The 16,931-nt window shown below is 38.9% G+C and overlaps 1 protein-coding gene across 1 annotated transcript in view; it reads left to right on the top strand.

Annotated features, from left to right (window-relative positions):
• The first annotated feature begins 9,866 nt into the window (after window positions 1-9,866).
• Window positions 9,867-16,931, top strand: part of MRPS9 (mitochondrial ribosomal protein S9) — an 86,796-nt gene continuing 79,731 nt past the window's right edge. The window contains exon 1 of the mRNA XM_079110712.1: window positions 9,867-10,032. Coding sequence (XP_078966838.1) covers window positions 9,898-10,032 — 135 coding nt within the window. The 5' untranslated portion in view covers window positions 9,867-9,897. The remainder of the gene's footprint in view (window positions 10,033-16,931) is intronic.

Below are 16,931 nucleotides of genomic sequence, written 5' to 3'. Positions count from 1 at the left end.
CAGTTAGTTTCTCCTATGCCACTAAAGAAGAAGAGTTAGAGTTCTAGGTATGATTTAGTTTCTGCTAATCAGAGACACTCATATGAGACTTGAATTTGGATTCAATGAGTTTGGGAATAGATGCACTGAACACAAGGCATCTACTTGGCCAGTTCAGGGCAGAGTCAATGAAGTTTTGGGTGTGTTCCCAAAGTTCAGCCTCAGCTCAAGCCACCAGAATTTCCCTTCATTGATTTTGTAAGCTAGTTAATACCTGGTAATAAGTCTTTTTCTACTGAAACCAGTCAGAGTTGTTTCTGCTTTCTGCAACAGATCACATGAACCAAGACAATATCCTTAACCCAATGCTTTTGCCTATTGTTTAGCAGGGATCACTCTATCCAAGATTAGCAAGGTGTGCATCTATAATACTGATTACTATTTGTGTGATCATAATAAGCACCAAAAAATCCATGAAGGCCAAAATTCCCTAGCTTTTCTCATGATCTCATTAGCCAGTTACAGGCCAAATGTGTGCATGTATATGTGTGTCTGTCTGTCTATCTATCTATCTATCTATCTATCTATCTATCTATCTATCTATCTTTTAAAATCTAGAAGTTATGTTAATTCATACTATTAGTTGTATCTTCTCTGTGATAAACTGCATGAACTTGTTGAATTTCTAAATTGATCTCTTGATTTTGACAACATAAAAAGCATATCGCACTGATTAGATAAAAATTATAAAGAATATGAATATTTGATAAAGGCATGCATGCCCCGAGATCAGCAATCTATATCCAAAATGTGTTGGACATATAATTAAGATGATAGGAAAACATGGATTTATCACATAAGCATATATAGCTCTAAGCTTCAAAGGGCATTAAGAATACAACTCTAACACTTGGTTGAAAAAGTGATATGCTTATTTCCCAGGATAAAATGTTCCTTTGAGTCTAAAGTCAAAATAGCATCATGCAGGTGTTTACAATTTAATCACAGCAAACTCTATTCATAAAGAGATGAGATAGTTTAATCACACACTAGGCTGTGATATGCTCATCGAAATTGGACACAATTTCAAATATCAGGTATGATACTTGATTTTGGAAAACACTTGGAAAATGGGCTAGGAATGTTCCTCCAGTGCAAACAGGCAAGGTGTCAGGTAAATGCTTAAGAGTCATTTAAGGATATTGAAGAATAATTTTTAAGCACATGATTTGATAAATTGAGAGAGTAAATTCTGCTTTGTCGGTATTATAAAATGTGGTAGGTTAATTGCCTTCAGAGAGAGAGTTTAGGAGTAGTTCTGCATAAGAGTAAAGAAATGAGTTAGAGTTATTTTGATTTGCAATGCTATAAAATGGTTAGGAAACAAAACTATCTTGATCTTTTGGGCAAGAAACAAGGTTTTCCCTTTTGTTTCTTAAATTACTTTGCGATACTTTCATGACTTATTATGGTCTTTCTAGTATCATCATATTCATGTAAGTATCTATTTCCCCTATATGGTTATAAGTCCCTGAAAGGTAGTGTCATCTTACACCCCATGCTTCCTGTCACCAGAACCTTGTGAAATATCAATAAATATTACTTGATAAGGATAAAATAGATTCTGTGTAGATTAACTTCTTCCTTTAATTCCTAAGATATCAAAATTCTACTTTTCAGCTGGGTAGTAAAGCCAGCAGTTTTGTTGAACGGGACTCCCATATCTCCAAATCATGAAATATCCAGTTACTGGTCGATGTTTCTAGGGTCCTAGGCCCTAGCATTTCTCATTCTGAGTAAGCAAAATCTGAGCAGTTGTGAGGTTCATCTCTGTATCAGGAAGCATATGTCAAGTGTGTGGTGCAGCTGAGATAGAAAGCAAGGCTGTAACATGAACTTGGGGACGGCCTGACGTAGGACACCAGGTGGAGGCTGCTGAGGATGTGCTAAAGGGTGATGAGTCATCAACTGAACACATCCCTGTTTATATTTCACACATCCACTCTCAAAACACTGTGCAGGCCAAAGAAAACATATCTGATGGAGGGCAAGTTTTTGACTTCTCAAAAGCAGCTGGAAGCTGAGAGCCTGTAATCCCAGCAGCTTGGGAGACTGAGGCTGGAGGATTGAGAGTTTGAAGACAGCCTCAGCAAATTAATAAGGCCCTAATCAACTCAGTGAGACTCTGTCTCTAAATAAAATACAAAAAAAACAAACAAACAAAAAAGGACTTGGGATGTGACTCAGTGGTTAAGTGCCCCTGGGTTCAATCTTCGGTAACCCTCCCTACCCCCTGATAAAATAAAGCAACTGGGACAAATATAACCTCATGTCCTAATACAGGAGATGGGATGGAGGACACTCTGAGAGCAGTGAGCAGAGTCGCCTGAGCTTGGGTGGTGAAGCTAGGAGACAAGTAAAATGTGAGTCCCTGAAAAGAAGGGTAGCTGCGAGCAGACGCTGTGGATGCAGGCGAGTGAGGACTCACACGACACGCTTGGCAAAGGCAGGGTGTTAACGAGGGTGTTGGTCAAGGTTTGCATGCTCTGGTGCCATCACATGATGTCTGGCTCCATCCCTTCCCTGTTGTGGGATCTTAAGGAAGTCACGTAACATTTTGCACCAATAGCATACTAAAAGTACCTGCCTTGCAAAGACAGTGTTATGATTAAAAAGAAAAACTTTCAAGATACTTAAAACAGTGCTCGACTAATCCCACATGTCATATAATCCTTTTTAAGGACTGCAGTGTTATAGGTAATGTGTGTGTTTCTGTGCCTACGTACACATAATTCATGTCATTTTCTTTTGATTTCTCAGACTTGTGCCTTGTGGCTCATCTAAATCCCCACCTTTTTTCGGATGGAGACACATGAGATACCATGCTTTTATCTTTGCTTCCTTAAAAGATTAAGAATGAAAATTACACTTCAGAACCCTCTCACTTCTCAGATCTGGATCACAACCTTCTTGCACTTATTTACATTTTCAGGCAGCATCAGCTTTGAGGCACTTTTTAAGTTGCTACCCTGCTGTGTAAAGTGGTACTCTTTCTATTTGTCCTAAAATAGTCTCTTTCATGCCTCAAGGAGTCTCCCTTTGGTTCTTGTTTCCTGGAATTTGATTATTAAGTCTGTATTTATTTTTGCCGTATTCCTAGTGATTTTCTTGATTTCAATATATCCATTCTTCTTCTTCTTCTTCTTTTTTTTTCCATTCTGTAAGTCCTAATGTCCTAAATATACCCAGCTTATAGCCTCAGTCATTAGGTTCTCTTTTGTTAGATCTTCCTTATGTCCACTCAGCATCCATTACAGGGATGTCCTTCTCAAGCCAAACCCTTGCTCAGGGCATTGGTGAAACAAATACCCATTGGGCCTGGGGTGGCTCAGTGACAGAACACTGCTCAGCATGTGCAGGGTCCTGGGTTCTAGCCCATCACCAAAACAAAAACAAAACAAGAAATCCCCATGATGCTACAGAACATTTTTGTACACATTGTTATTCCAAATTTCAAATAGGGAACCACACTTAATCCTGCCCCCCTATTGCAATAACCACTTTTATTGTCTACATGCACTTTTTTAAAATGACAAAATCTATGCAAAAAAATTACAAACAAGTTCAAGGAAGCACTAGCCCTAAGCACATTGTCCCTGATCTTGTGCAGGTTGGGAGATGTTTTTAATGCACAGTAAATGGTGTGATTGATTCACCTTTATGTTCCATGTAAATTTGTTTTATTTTTGATAACTAAACCTGGAGAAATGACGCTTGAAGCATCACAACAGCATTGACTGACAGCTCCCGAAGTGTGCTGTCGCTTTTAAAGCAAACATAATTGACAGCTTGGAGGTAAAGAGCATATGTGGATGGATTTAGTCCACATTGAACACAGTGAGAAAAAAATCAAAGAAGATACTTGTTCTATTTATTATTTATTAAAATTCAATTAATACAGTAAAATGTATGCACCTCAGAAAAATCGATTTACTTGTAACCTGAGACAGTTTTTGCTTTTAAACTTGATTGATACACAGCAAGTATATACTGAAATTACCTCCTAACTATTTTACCATTTCAGAGAAATTTACATTGCTCATTTTGTTACCATATATAATTTTTTTTTCCTTAGCTGAGAGCAGTCTAAATAATTAGGGATTTTTCAAATTGTAGATTTAAATACCACCCCAAATTCCTTTTGTGAGAACCTGCCTATGTGGACTAAGCTAAAAATCTGTCCACATTAAAAACAAGAACACTGCAATTCCATTTCTAGGTAAATGACCAAAAGAATTGAAAGCAGGGACTTGAAAAGATATTTATAAATCCATCTTCACAACAGAATTAGTCACACTAACCAAAAAGTGGAAATAACCCAAGTGTGCATCAACAGATGAATGGGAAAACAAAATGTGGTGTACACACACACACGCACACTCGCACACACACTGGAATACTATTCAGAGTCAAGGAAATTCTGACATATGCTACAACATGGATGAATCTTAAGCACATTGTGCCAAGTGAAATGGCAGCTATAAAATGACTAATATTGCATGATTCACTTATGAGGTCCCTGTAGTCATCGAATTCATAGAGACAGAGAGTGGAATGCTGGCTTTCACGGGGCTGCGGGGAGAAAGGAATGAGGAATTAGAGTCAATGGGGACAAAGTTTCAATTTGAAAGTATGAAATTGTTCTGGAAATGGATGGTAGTGATGGTTATACGGTGGGAATGTCCTTAATGCCACTGAACTGTACACTGAAAAATGATTAAAATGGTAATGTCATGCATTTTCACCATAATAATAATGATGATGATGATGATGATGATCTATGGGAATCTGTCAGATGAACAATATATAAGGAGGCACTGCCAGTGGATTAAGTGTAATGGAATTTGATCTTTTACCAAATAGCAAATGGCAAACTCAAAACAACAACAAAGAGAATCCGAAAGGGTTATACTTTCAGCCTCGTGTGCAGATAGAATAGGTCTGGATTACGATCTAAGTGTTTACATTTCTAACATACTGTCATTTTCTCTATGCTGTATAATTAATTACTCATACTTTAGTGGCTTACAACCACTAAATCAGTGGCTCTGGCCCAGGATCTGTCCTGAGGTTGCAGTCAAGATGTGGCAAGAGGCTGCAGTCACATGAAGGCTTGACTGGAGGAGTTACTTCCAGGATGGCTCAGCTGCATGGCTGTTAGCAAGAGACTCAAGTTCATGTAGGTGGGAAACTCCAGAGACTGTCTCAGGATGGAACATCCCAGTTTTCCCAGAAAGGGCCCTTCAAGATAGAGAGAAAGCAGGAACCACAGTAACTTTTATCATTAGAATCCAATGTTGTACACCAAGATTCCCATTTAATCATCTGCTTCCAAGGTGGGTCATTAAATCCAACTTACACTCAAAAGGGATGGTTCTGCCTTTAGCAGAAAGGAATATCCAAAAACTTGGTGGGCATTTCAAAGCCAAGACATTAGGTATATTCCTGGTATAGCTATAAAAACGTTCCATAAACTGAAGGGTTGAAAGCACAGAAATTTTTATTGCCTTACCTTTCTGGAGGCAAGTCCAAGATCAAGGGGGTCAGCAAGGTTGGTTTCTTCTGAGGACTGTGAGAAAGACTGTCCCAGGCCTCTCTCCTAGCTTCTGGTAGCTGTAGGCATTTCTTAGCTGGCAGGTGGCTGTCTTCTCCTTTGTCTTCATAGTGTTTTCTCTATGGGCCTGACTCTGTTCCAAATTTCATTTTTTAAATAAGGACTAGCATCATATTGAATTAAGACACACATCCTAATAACCTCAGTTTAACATGATTGCTTCTCTAAAAACCTTATTTCCAAGTAAGGTCACATTAGCAGGCACATGGCAACAGGAGATGAATCACTTTTTGAAGGCTGGGATTCCACTCGATGCAACCAGGGAAGGGTCCAGGTCTTCGAGAACCCGCAGATTACACTAATGAGAAATGTCGGGTGCTTGTCAGCTAAGGAACCGCTAAATATCAGAGAGCAAGGTAGTGGCAGGGCTTGGTTGAGAACAAACCACCCTGTTTGCTCATCTTTGATCCTGTGCTCTCAGACGATCCCAGTTATCTGTGGAACCCAGTAGACCTTTACAATTTTTTTTTTTTTCCTGGGCTAATGACTTTTATATTGATCCACAAAGCTCTCAGTTCCAGGGACACTTCCTAGGAATCCACTGAAGATGGAGGGCACCAATTTTCTTGGGACTACGTGTAGTATTTAAGTTATACACACTGGGTAGGAGGAGAAGAGAGTAGGAATGAGAGGTAGCAAGAAAGCAGAGAGAGGAATAAGAAAATGAGGTGAAAGGATTTTAGGGGAAAAAAATAACAATCATGGCAATTTACAAGCCAGCCAAGCCTGCCGCACCTTTCAGTGTGAGTCAGGGTGAGATGGAAGATGAAAAAAATTCTTCCTGTTAGATGTAAAATCATCCTTCATTACCTCTAGGACTCTCCTTTGGATACCAAAACACATGGATGTTCAAATCCCTTATATAAAATAATGTAGTATTTGCACACAGCCTGGATACATCCTCCCATATCCTATAAGTCAACTCCAGATTACTTATAACATCTAATCCAATGTAAATGCTATGTAAATAATTGTTACACTGCATTAAGGAATAATAACAGGGAAAAAATATGTTCATGTTCCATACAGATGCAATAAAAAAGATATTTCTGATCTATAGTTGGTTGAATCTATGGATGTGAAATGCACAGATACAGAAGCCAAGGGTATCCTTCTCAGGCACAACAACTGCCTTCCATGACTAATAACATAAACGGTCAGAAATATTTGTGCTTGGTATGGGACTTATCCCATTCCATTTTCTTTGGGCTTATTTACTTTGGGGCCTTTCTCCATTCTTCCACTATTTGGGTGAGGGCAGGAGAAGAGGATGCCTTGGGAAGGTGGGTTTTTAAGATGCTTATATTGGGGCATCAGTGGAATATTCTTTTGTAAGTGAGAGCCAGAGCAAGTTCTGTATCAGTGTTATCTCACCACCAAATGAATAGTTTTCCTTTTCTTTAAAAGGTGGTTTCTTAACCTCTTTTAAAGCAGTGAAGATTTTGTAAAAAATAAATATACTATTCTACCTGTGTATTTTCTCCGCCAATTCTGAGCCCCACAATACCATTAAAGAGATGGTGTCAAACTTAACAATGAATCAAATTACTACACTTTGGCTAGGGAGAACTGAAGTCCGGAACCTTAGAGTCAGCATTTGGCTTGCTGGAAGAAAAAAATATCTGTAGCTATAGGACAGAGGAGAAAGGCTACATGTTGTTTGAGAGGGAACCCTGGGCAGGCTTGAAGTGACAGTGAAAGCCACAGGGAGTCTAAAAGGTACATCAGAGGCCTGGGAGTTGAGAGGATGGGGGTTCAGGCCCAGAGCATTTGCTTCAACAGACAGCTCTGTTTTATATGTTCTATCTTCTGGTAACATGTAAAAGGGGTGTGTGTGTGTGTGTGTGTGTGTGTGTGTAAGTCCAACTGCAGACACAATGCATCTGCAGAGCTTCAGAACAGTAATAACACAAACATCAATGAATCCAGAGATCATCCACAGAGAGATCATTTACAGGAACGCTGCAGTCCTCTATTCTGTTCGTGTCATCCCTTCCCCTACTCTCAGGGATTTTTACTATCCTGAACTTTTGTTTATCATTCTCTTGTGTGTGTTTTTTTTTTAATGGCTTTATTACCTAGTGATTAAACCCTTATGTATTATCTTGCTCCGTTTTGCCTGTTCTTGAACTTTATGTGAAAGGGGTCATATTTTGTATATGCATAAGTGATTCCCATGTTTTTGCACCACCTGGTGAAATTCATCCTTAGTCATGTGTGTAGTTACAGTCCGTCTGTTGTCATTGCTTTATGGTGCTCTCTTATTCATCCTCCTAGCAACACGACAGATTGTTTTTGTTATGACAAAACTGTTGCTATGAACATTCTTATTCATGCCTCCTGATGCCGTGCATAAGACTATCTGTAGGGTATATATCTAGGCATGCACTTGATGGATTGTTGGGTGTGCTCATCTTAACTTTAGTAGGTCACTGGTTAGTTGGATCACTTCATGAAAATTGTATCCACTTATATACCAGCGACATCTAACAGTGCCTCCTCCTGCACGTCTCGAAAACACTTGATGTTTACCCAACATTTTTTCTTCCGTGAAGTTTAGGAGATTACTTTAGAACCAAATTTCACATTGTACATGACCCTATTGTATTGGACTTTTGGTACCTAGGATGACCCATGCCTATGACATAATAAATATTGCTCAATCAACGAGAGAAAAATGAATCTAAGCCTTAGACATTTGGTAAAACAGATTTTTTTTTTTGTATTTTAAGTGTTCATCAACACATTGATTTTTCCTTCTATTTGCCAAATTATGTAAACATAGCAATATATTTATTCAAAAACTTGAAGACTACACAGGAAATTCAAGGCAGCAGTGTAAGAGTTGCTTCTAGAGGTGGACAACGTACTATATTTACTATACTGATTATAGTAAAAGACTAACATAAATTTAAGAAAAATAAGAGGAAAAAACAACTCTTCACCCCAATGTCAGTCAGTACTACATTCTTATATGCTCCAACATCAATTTTCTAAAGGTAAAATTCTGCTTTTGTATATTTCCTTATTGTTTTGGTTTAATTTCCACCATTAACATTTCATTCTTTAAAAAAAAATGTTGCAATATGTAGGAACTGCTACTTGGCTGTACTATTTTAGTGAACTATAAAGTCTTGGTTTCAAAATGTTAGTTCATGGACCTCTGCCAATTTCTGACGAAATTTTCATTAAAAAGTGATAACAAAAAGAACACCAGGATAAGTTTTTCATACAACTAAATGTATTGCATTTAAAGAATTGCCCTTTATCCTGAAATTATTCCTTTTCCACTTTTTTGAATGTTAAAATTTCTGTGCTTTGGGAAATGAGGTTTATAAATAGATGGCAAGTATTCGCTGGACCACTTCGTATGATTTCAGATTTTCTGTGGATGTGTATGATCCTTCAAATCTAGATGTTTGGAAGCCCTTTAGTTTACTAAATCGCCTAATTTGTATTTGATAGAAAGTACCCTGGGAGTTACTGTCAGAAGCACACAAGTTTCAAAAACCAAGGCACACTCATCTGTATTCAACCACTGTTCAGTTCTGAGTGGCTTCAATGAGGCTCAGTACTAATGCCATAGGGAATCCCCTGCGAAGACAGGTAGTGTTCGTCCTCAGTCTGTTATAACAGTGTGGGAGCGAATGCCAGGGAACCTAGACTGGTTTGGCAGTTGCTGGAGAAGGGTCTTCACCTAGATTCTGAAAAATGCTTAAAGTTAGGAGCGGCAAGTTCATTTTAGGAAGGCAGGCAGGAACCACGCCTTGGTGTGAGCGAGGGAGGCGGTGGGCCCAACGGTGCTGGGGAACGAACTCCCACCGAAGAAAGACAGGTTCGGCGGCTACGCAGGGTGCCTGAACACGAGGTGCAGGGAGAGCCAGCTCGCGGTGCAGCACTGGGCCTGGGAAGGAAGACTGATTAAATAGCCACGCATAAGTCAGTGCCAAAAAAAAAAAAAACTGGAGAGCCACTGCTAGACTGGAGAGCCACCTGAAGGAGCCCCAACTAAAACACCTACTAACCACGCCCACGAAGGGGTCGACCCCGCCCAGGGGGTGGAGTCTGACACGCCCCTCGGGCTCATTCATCCAATCAACCGCGGACCGCAGGACACGCCCCCGTGGCAAACGCCGGTATAGCTCCTCCTCGCGAGCGCCCGGGGCGTTCGGAGCCCGACTGCGCCTGCGCAATCGCCAGGCCCCGCCCCTTCGCCCCTCCCTCCGGGTTCTCCGACAGCCAAGATGGCAGCTCCCTGTGTGTCCTGCGCTGGAGCGCTTTCCTACCGGCTCTTTCTCCTGGGTAGGGTTAGCCTCGCCCGGAGGCAAGGACTTTGGCAAACCGCGGCGGCCAGTTTGCAGACAGCTATCGGATCCCAGGTAAGGCCTCGGAGAACTGGAGAAGGTGGTGCATGTAGTGTGAGGAGGTGGAGCCGCCGCCTCCACCCCCGGCGTCCCGCGTGTCCCCAGGTGGGGACTCTGGGATCTGAGATATTGAGTAGAGTTCTGAGTTTAGGACTGGGGAGTTGGGTATTGTCTTGCAGCCGTCCCTCCGGAGGTCGTTTCTGGCATTTTGGAGTGCCTTCAGACGGAGCAGGAGCGACCCCTCCCTTGACTTGCTCTGGCCAGGTTCGGTGTTCTGTGCTTTGGTGTGCAGTTGGGTCAGAGTGGAGGGGACCCCGTCAGAAGAGGGGAATGGACACTGGACTCGTGCAGTGGCCTGAAAGACTGAATGAAGGAAGTCACACCGTGGAGAGAACAGCAGCTTTTTAAGAGTGTCTTGCATCTGTACCGTTTAATTTCTTAAATTTCCCCACACCTTATCTCTGTAGAGATACAGGCCAGAATTTGTACACTTCACTTTAATCCTGAGAGCGGTGGGAAACTGTCATGCTAGCTAGCTTCATAGCTGTTTCGCTGATTATGCCAGTTAACTGCAATAGGGTCCCAGGAGGCGGAACCAGATTTAAAAGGGAAGAAAACCAATTTATTTTGGGGTGTAATTGTGTTTTAGGTATTCGTGGCATTTCCAACTGGAGATTTCCACACGGCCTGTAGTTATGTATGACTGTAGCCCAGGAGAGCTGACTTAGAAGTCCCCTGTTACCTTGGATTTGGCATACTGCATGAAGAATAGGCGGAGGGACAGACAATAGAATAGCCTAAAGGACAAACAAGACAGGAAGTGACCCCAGGAGTTTGAGAATGAACTTTCAAAGAAGTAGGGGAAAATCAGTATGGTGTCATGGAAAACAGGAGATTGTTTCAAGGAGGGAAAGTACTGAATATTGGTAGAGAAGTACCAGTACCAAATATTACAGAAAAGTCAAATACTTTGCCCCAGAATCTATTCTGAAGAAAAGAATACCATCTTTTTTGTATATTATTTGTATTTTAGCCTAAATAAATCAATCCACTCATTATCCATCAAACTTTTAAAAATTTTTTTATTGGAAAATATGCTAGAACTTTCAAATTTTTCATGCATGCCTTTGAGTCTACCTTTCTTGTTTGTGCGAAAATGTTTATGAAAGGGACCCTAGCATACAGGATATTGCTGTTTTTGACAGTGTATATGTGGGAGTGGGTCACTAACTTCCTCCCCTCCTCCACAACTGTGAACCTTGCATCTCTCCTATGTATTTCCCTATGTTCTTAAAATCCTATATTAATAAGTATATCAGATCACATTTACTCTTTGCTTTCCTATCATACGTTGTAGAAATTGCTTCAGGTCACTTACATCTGTAAAGCAGTTTTTAAATTGCTGAATAATATTCTGCTATGTGTGTATCAAAGTTAATGGATGGCTGTATTTTCACTTTCTTCCCATTAACAGGTTTGCAGTAAATATCCTGGTCTGGTCCTTAGGTTCCAATACTTTTATTTCTGTTGTAGAGAGTTCCACTTGTGAGGTTATGCTACAAAGGATGCATACATCTTAAATTCTAATAGATTTTTCCATATAGATGTACTGAAAGGCTATAGCAGTTCACATTTTATCATTATGAGAAAATCTCTTTTCTACCTACATCAAGATTGATTGATCAATTGGAATAAGATGAATGAAGACTGAGTTCTCTTAGATTTGGTCACTCTGACCACTCTTGAAATAAAATTCCCCCTACCTCCATGGCAGGTGTTTACTGGTCACTTCACTTGAGGTAAACAATATATAATCCAGTAATTACCTGACAGTATCAATCTTAGCACTTTCAAGGTGAGTCCTGAGAAGGCTGAATCTCAAAATTCCTGAATACTACCACAGCATATGTTTTACCACATGGGTACAGTTCAGATATAACTGGAAAACTTAACTAACCCTTTTAGATCCTCAGTGATTCCACATTGGTAGTGAAAGACATTTTTAAAGCTATTTTTTTTTTCCTTTCTGGTACAGAGTTTGTCTATCTTAAATATTAATATTTTTTAATATATTAAGAAACACCTTCTGCCGTGTTAAATATTTATAGCTATGTTAATAAAAGTTTTAATTTTTACTTACTTCATGAGTGACTAGAATACCTAATGCTCCCCTACTTTTTTTTTTTCCACTAAATTTGGGTCATAACCCATTAATTATGAAATCTCAGAGGTCATAGACAACTTAAAAGGAGTAGAGAAAATAGAATAACTTATAATTAAAGTGCTTATACAGGTTAAGTATTTTTGCATTTTGTATATGTGTGTATTAGGTGATAATATAAACAGTAGATGTAACTAGGTCACAGACAAGAAGTTTGAGAAACATACAGGAAAAAAAATTAAAAAGAAAGAAAAGTTTTGTTAAACTGCAACTCCTGGTTCTTAGTTGTGACCCTAAAGAGCAAACTTCATCTTGCTCACCAATCTTGTAAAATGTGTTTCATACTAATACCTTAGTACAATGGCAAATAATCTGAGTGTCCCAAATTTGGGTGAAGAAGGTTAATCTTGTAAATGGCCAGACTTTTCAGATTATATATCCATGAATATACTGTGAGATTTAGAGAGATCAATACAGAAGAACACAGAATTGAAGTGCCTAATTCAGATAAGAGCTGTAAAAGGATAGAGAGTGTATATGAGCAGCATCCCAGAGCAAGTGGTGGTAGCAAAGTGGAGCCATTTGCAGTTATTAGGAATGAAAAAAGGGAGGTATTCTGCTCTAGAAAAATGTAAATAGACGCAAAAAAGTATAGAGATGTGTAGAATAATAGTGGATTCTGGCAATAACTAATAATTGGTTATAGCATAGTTTTGGTAAGAGAATTGTGTTACTGAATCAGGCCGTGCAGTATGCCTAATGATTGAAAGAAGAGTTTTGCAAAAGAGAAAGAGTTTAAACACAGGGCAGCCAAGGAAATGAAGACAGTAGAGCATCTCCCAAGGATAGGGAGCTAAAGAAGCAGGGTGGTCGTGGGGAAAGCTTGTTGGAGGTAGGGTATAATGAAATAATCAGTGGTCTGTGTATGCTTAATCAAGTTCATGTCTCTTCATAGGAGGCACGTTCACAAAGTGGCCAAGTTGGCACGCTCTGAAGGTAGAGTTCTGGCCCTCTGATGTTGGAAGTTCACCTGTTAGATACTTGTGTGGGTCCAAGGGAAGGATGAGTGGTTTCAGCTCATTGGAGCTGCCTCCAAGTACTGAAAACCAACTTAGACAACTGTTACCATTGTGAACCTGATCAGTTATCTATAGAGAGCTAATGGGAATATGTATCTTAGCAGTGTGATCTCTAAATTGGTGATAAAAGCAAGTAACTAAAAGAAGTGAAGGTGGAATGTTTATGCAGATTTTCCTTTGGTTCAGTGGTGACAAAAGGATTGAAAAGTTGGGCAGGGGTCAGAGTGTGATCTGCTTTACTATGCTAAAGTACTTGATTTTTTTTTTTTCTTTACTATGACAAGTAAAAATAGGCTGGCATTATTATGAGCAGTGGACGGTTCTGTTTCATGGTGTTCTACAAAGATTACCCATGAATTTTTAAATCCTCTAGGGCTGTAATATAGTAGTACCAATTCAGCTTTTCATATATTTATGATTTTGTAAACAAGGCAAAACAGTAACCAATTGCTGTTTTGAAATTATTGCTAGGATATTAGTAGGATTTTTCTCTTAACTTTTATTTTCTACGCACTTTCTTATTGCTTTCAGTTTCTACCAAGCCAATGCGCCCCTGTCGATTTAAACTGTCTGCCAGAGAAGAATCATCAGTAACATTTGATGACTTAGATTTGGATATTTGGATTTCACTATAAACACATTCCTGTCTCTTGTCTGAAGTATCTGTTCTTTTTTGTTTTAATCTCTGATAGATTCTGGAGGTTATTACATCCTATAATTATTGCAGAAGCCCATTGATCTACAGAAAAGGCTTAGTAATGTGTTTTTTTTTTTTTTTGATAAATGGCTAAAAAATGTTTTGAAAAACAAATTTTAAAATTGACTTTCATTATTATCAGTTGCTTTATCCGACTCTATAAATTACTTATGATCCCCCTGATAATTGTTGGAAAAAACTCCATGTAGTTGATCCTAGTTTATTAGCAGTGGAAATGAAAACCCCTTTTGTGAGATAAGTTGTTCTTTTTGAGATCCCATCTTGTCCTTATGACGATAGAATTTAATGTGGTCCTCATTGCTTTAATTATAAAAATACCTCTACACTAAAATTTGTGTTTCCCTTAGGTAGCAATTTATGAATTTTTTATTTGAATAAAACTTGAAAACATATGCTAGTATCACCTCCATTTCTCTTTTCTTTATAAAACAAGATAAGTAAACTTTCTTGTATTGTGCTTTATTTTTACAATTAAGATGATGAAGTAATTATTTATCACTCTATAATAAACTACCTGAAAACATAATAGCTTAAAACATCAGACGTTTGTCATCCCACAGTTTCTGGGGTGCAGGGCTCCAGGTCTATCTTCTCAGTCTTTGTGCCCAGGGTCACTCATCAGACTGCAGTCAGCTGTTTGCTGTAGCTACAGTCATCTCAAGTCTGCCCCGGGGGAGACTCTGCTTTCAGGTTCTCACTAGTCAATATCAGGATTGAATTCCTGCAGAGTTTTGGCCCTAGTTCTTTGCTGGCTCTTGGCTAGAGTCCTACCTCAGTTCTTGCCACATGGACTTCTCTGTAGGGCAGCTTGCCACATTTGTCTGCATCAGGTTGGTCAAGAGAGGGTGACCAAGGGGAAAACTGTCTTTTTGTAACCTAAATGCAGAAGTGACATCCATGTTTTTAATTTTTTCCACTCATCTGAATCAAGTAGTAGGTCCAGCCTGCACTTGAGGAAGAAGAGGATTACACAAGACATCAGCTTCAGCGGAATCATGGAGAACCATATTGAAAGCTGCTCCTGACAGCAGAAGACCCACATATAGTTCTTTTGTTGATGTCTCAATGTCTCATGTATTTGCAGCTTTTCCCTGAAGTCACCTGGTAAACCTTTTAAGAAGAAAAGTATCATAGTCCTGTATCCCCACTGTGATTCCTAGCACAGTGTCTACAGGTAGCTCATACATGTTCATTATTTCTTAAACACCTGGCCTGGGTGCACTAGCGAACCTGTAGTCCAGCACTTGAGGAGCTGAGGTGGGTCACTTGAACCCAGGAGTTGAAGGCCAGCCTGGGCAACGTAATGAGACCCTTTCTCAAAAGACAAATAAATGTGAATAGTTCTTATGTTTGGGCATATGTGTGTATATGTGTATATATGTGAATACCTGCTACGTAATTCTTCTTTGCCAAGTAGGGTTAAGACATGTTTATTATGCCTTATCTTTATTATGCTTCCTTATCTTATGGCAATATTCCCATCCTAGTGTCACTCAGTTCTGCCCTGCAATTATTTCTCTTCAAATGTAGCACAGAGCCTGGCCTATGGTAGATGCTCAAATTTGTTTAGTGAACTTATAATATAGTTTTTTTTTTTTAAACAATTTTATTATGAAACATTTCAAGCATATACAAAAATATAATGAGCCCCTGTAGGCTTTGACAATTATCAAGGTTTTCCCAGTCTTATTTCATCTCTCTCTGCATCTTCCCCCAACCCTACCTCCTGGAGGCATTTAATGTAAATGTCAAACATTGTGTTATTTACTTATACTTGAATATTCAACAGATAAAGATTTTTAAACTCATAACTTTCATACCACTACCATATCCTAACAGACCGAGCAGTAATTTCTTAATGTCATCTCTTATCCATTCCATGTTCAAATTTCCCTGATTGTCCCAATAATAACCTTTTATAGTTGGATTGTTTTAATCATGATTCAGAGTCCATACATTTTATTTAATTGGTAAGTATGTTAAGTCTCTTAATTTACAATTTTTTGCAAATGAATATAAACGGTGAATTTTTTTTTCAGCAATGCAGTAGATTTCCTAGTTTGTTTAATCTAGCTTCCATTTCCCCTTTAAATAGCACCTCGGTTTTCTTCGGAGGAATTAGTTCTTTTGCATTGAACATAGTCCAGCAGAACTACAATATGGGGCATCTAATGCAGAAGAGTCACATTAGATACTCCCTCCCTTGAGATCTCGGGCATAGAAACAAGATTGTTTGACTCTCATTTGATCTTATAGCCACATTCTACTAAATAGAACCTGTGGTAGATGGTTGGAATTCCTGCTTTTTGACTGCTAGAGATTCCATAGACCCTGCCTGCTTTCAAGTATTGTTCTGTGGGTTCCTAATAGCCTTCTAAGAAATGTCCCTTTAACTTAGGTAAACCAAAGTCTGTTTCATTTGTTTTCATCCAGTGACCTAATTTATACCTAATTTATACAAGTAAAACCCTATTCAGAAGTTCCTATAACACTCTTTGGAGACCTTAGAGTGTTTTTATTCACATTTTCCCTTATCTGACTTCAAGCTTTACCTTTTTAAAATTTCTTCAAAGTTTGTTGTTGTTTTTTGCCTTTCAATTCACATTAGTAGCACATTCTTCTTTGTTCCATTTATCCAATTAAACCAAAAGGAAACTCCTTAATACTGCTGTAATACCATTAAAGTAGTGTTAAACTGGCATCTGGCCAAATTTGGGACATCACTGCTGTCAAGATCTTTGGCAGCCTGCTTTAATGAAATTATAGTTGTCTGACCCACTGATTATCTTTAAAAAGAAACAAATCTGTCAGGTCATATCTGTACTATTTCACAAACAAAAAGTCTGATGAATATTCTCTTGCCATAGCTTTTTAGTTGGAAATGAAATCTAGAAAATTTTGTTGGGATTGTTCTTAACAGTTGCAAAGCAAATTCTCTCCAGGAATTCTTAGTGTT

The sequence above is a fragment of the Sciurus vulgaris genome, assembly GCF_902686455.1.
Source record: "Sciurus vulgaris genome assembly, chromosome: 14".
NCBI lineage: Eukaryota > Metazoa > Chordata > Mammalia > Rodentia > Sciuridae > Sciurus > Sciurus vulgaris.
Note: the sequence above shows the minus strand (reverse complement) of the source record. Positions and strands in the feature narration are given on the sequence as shown.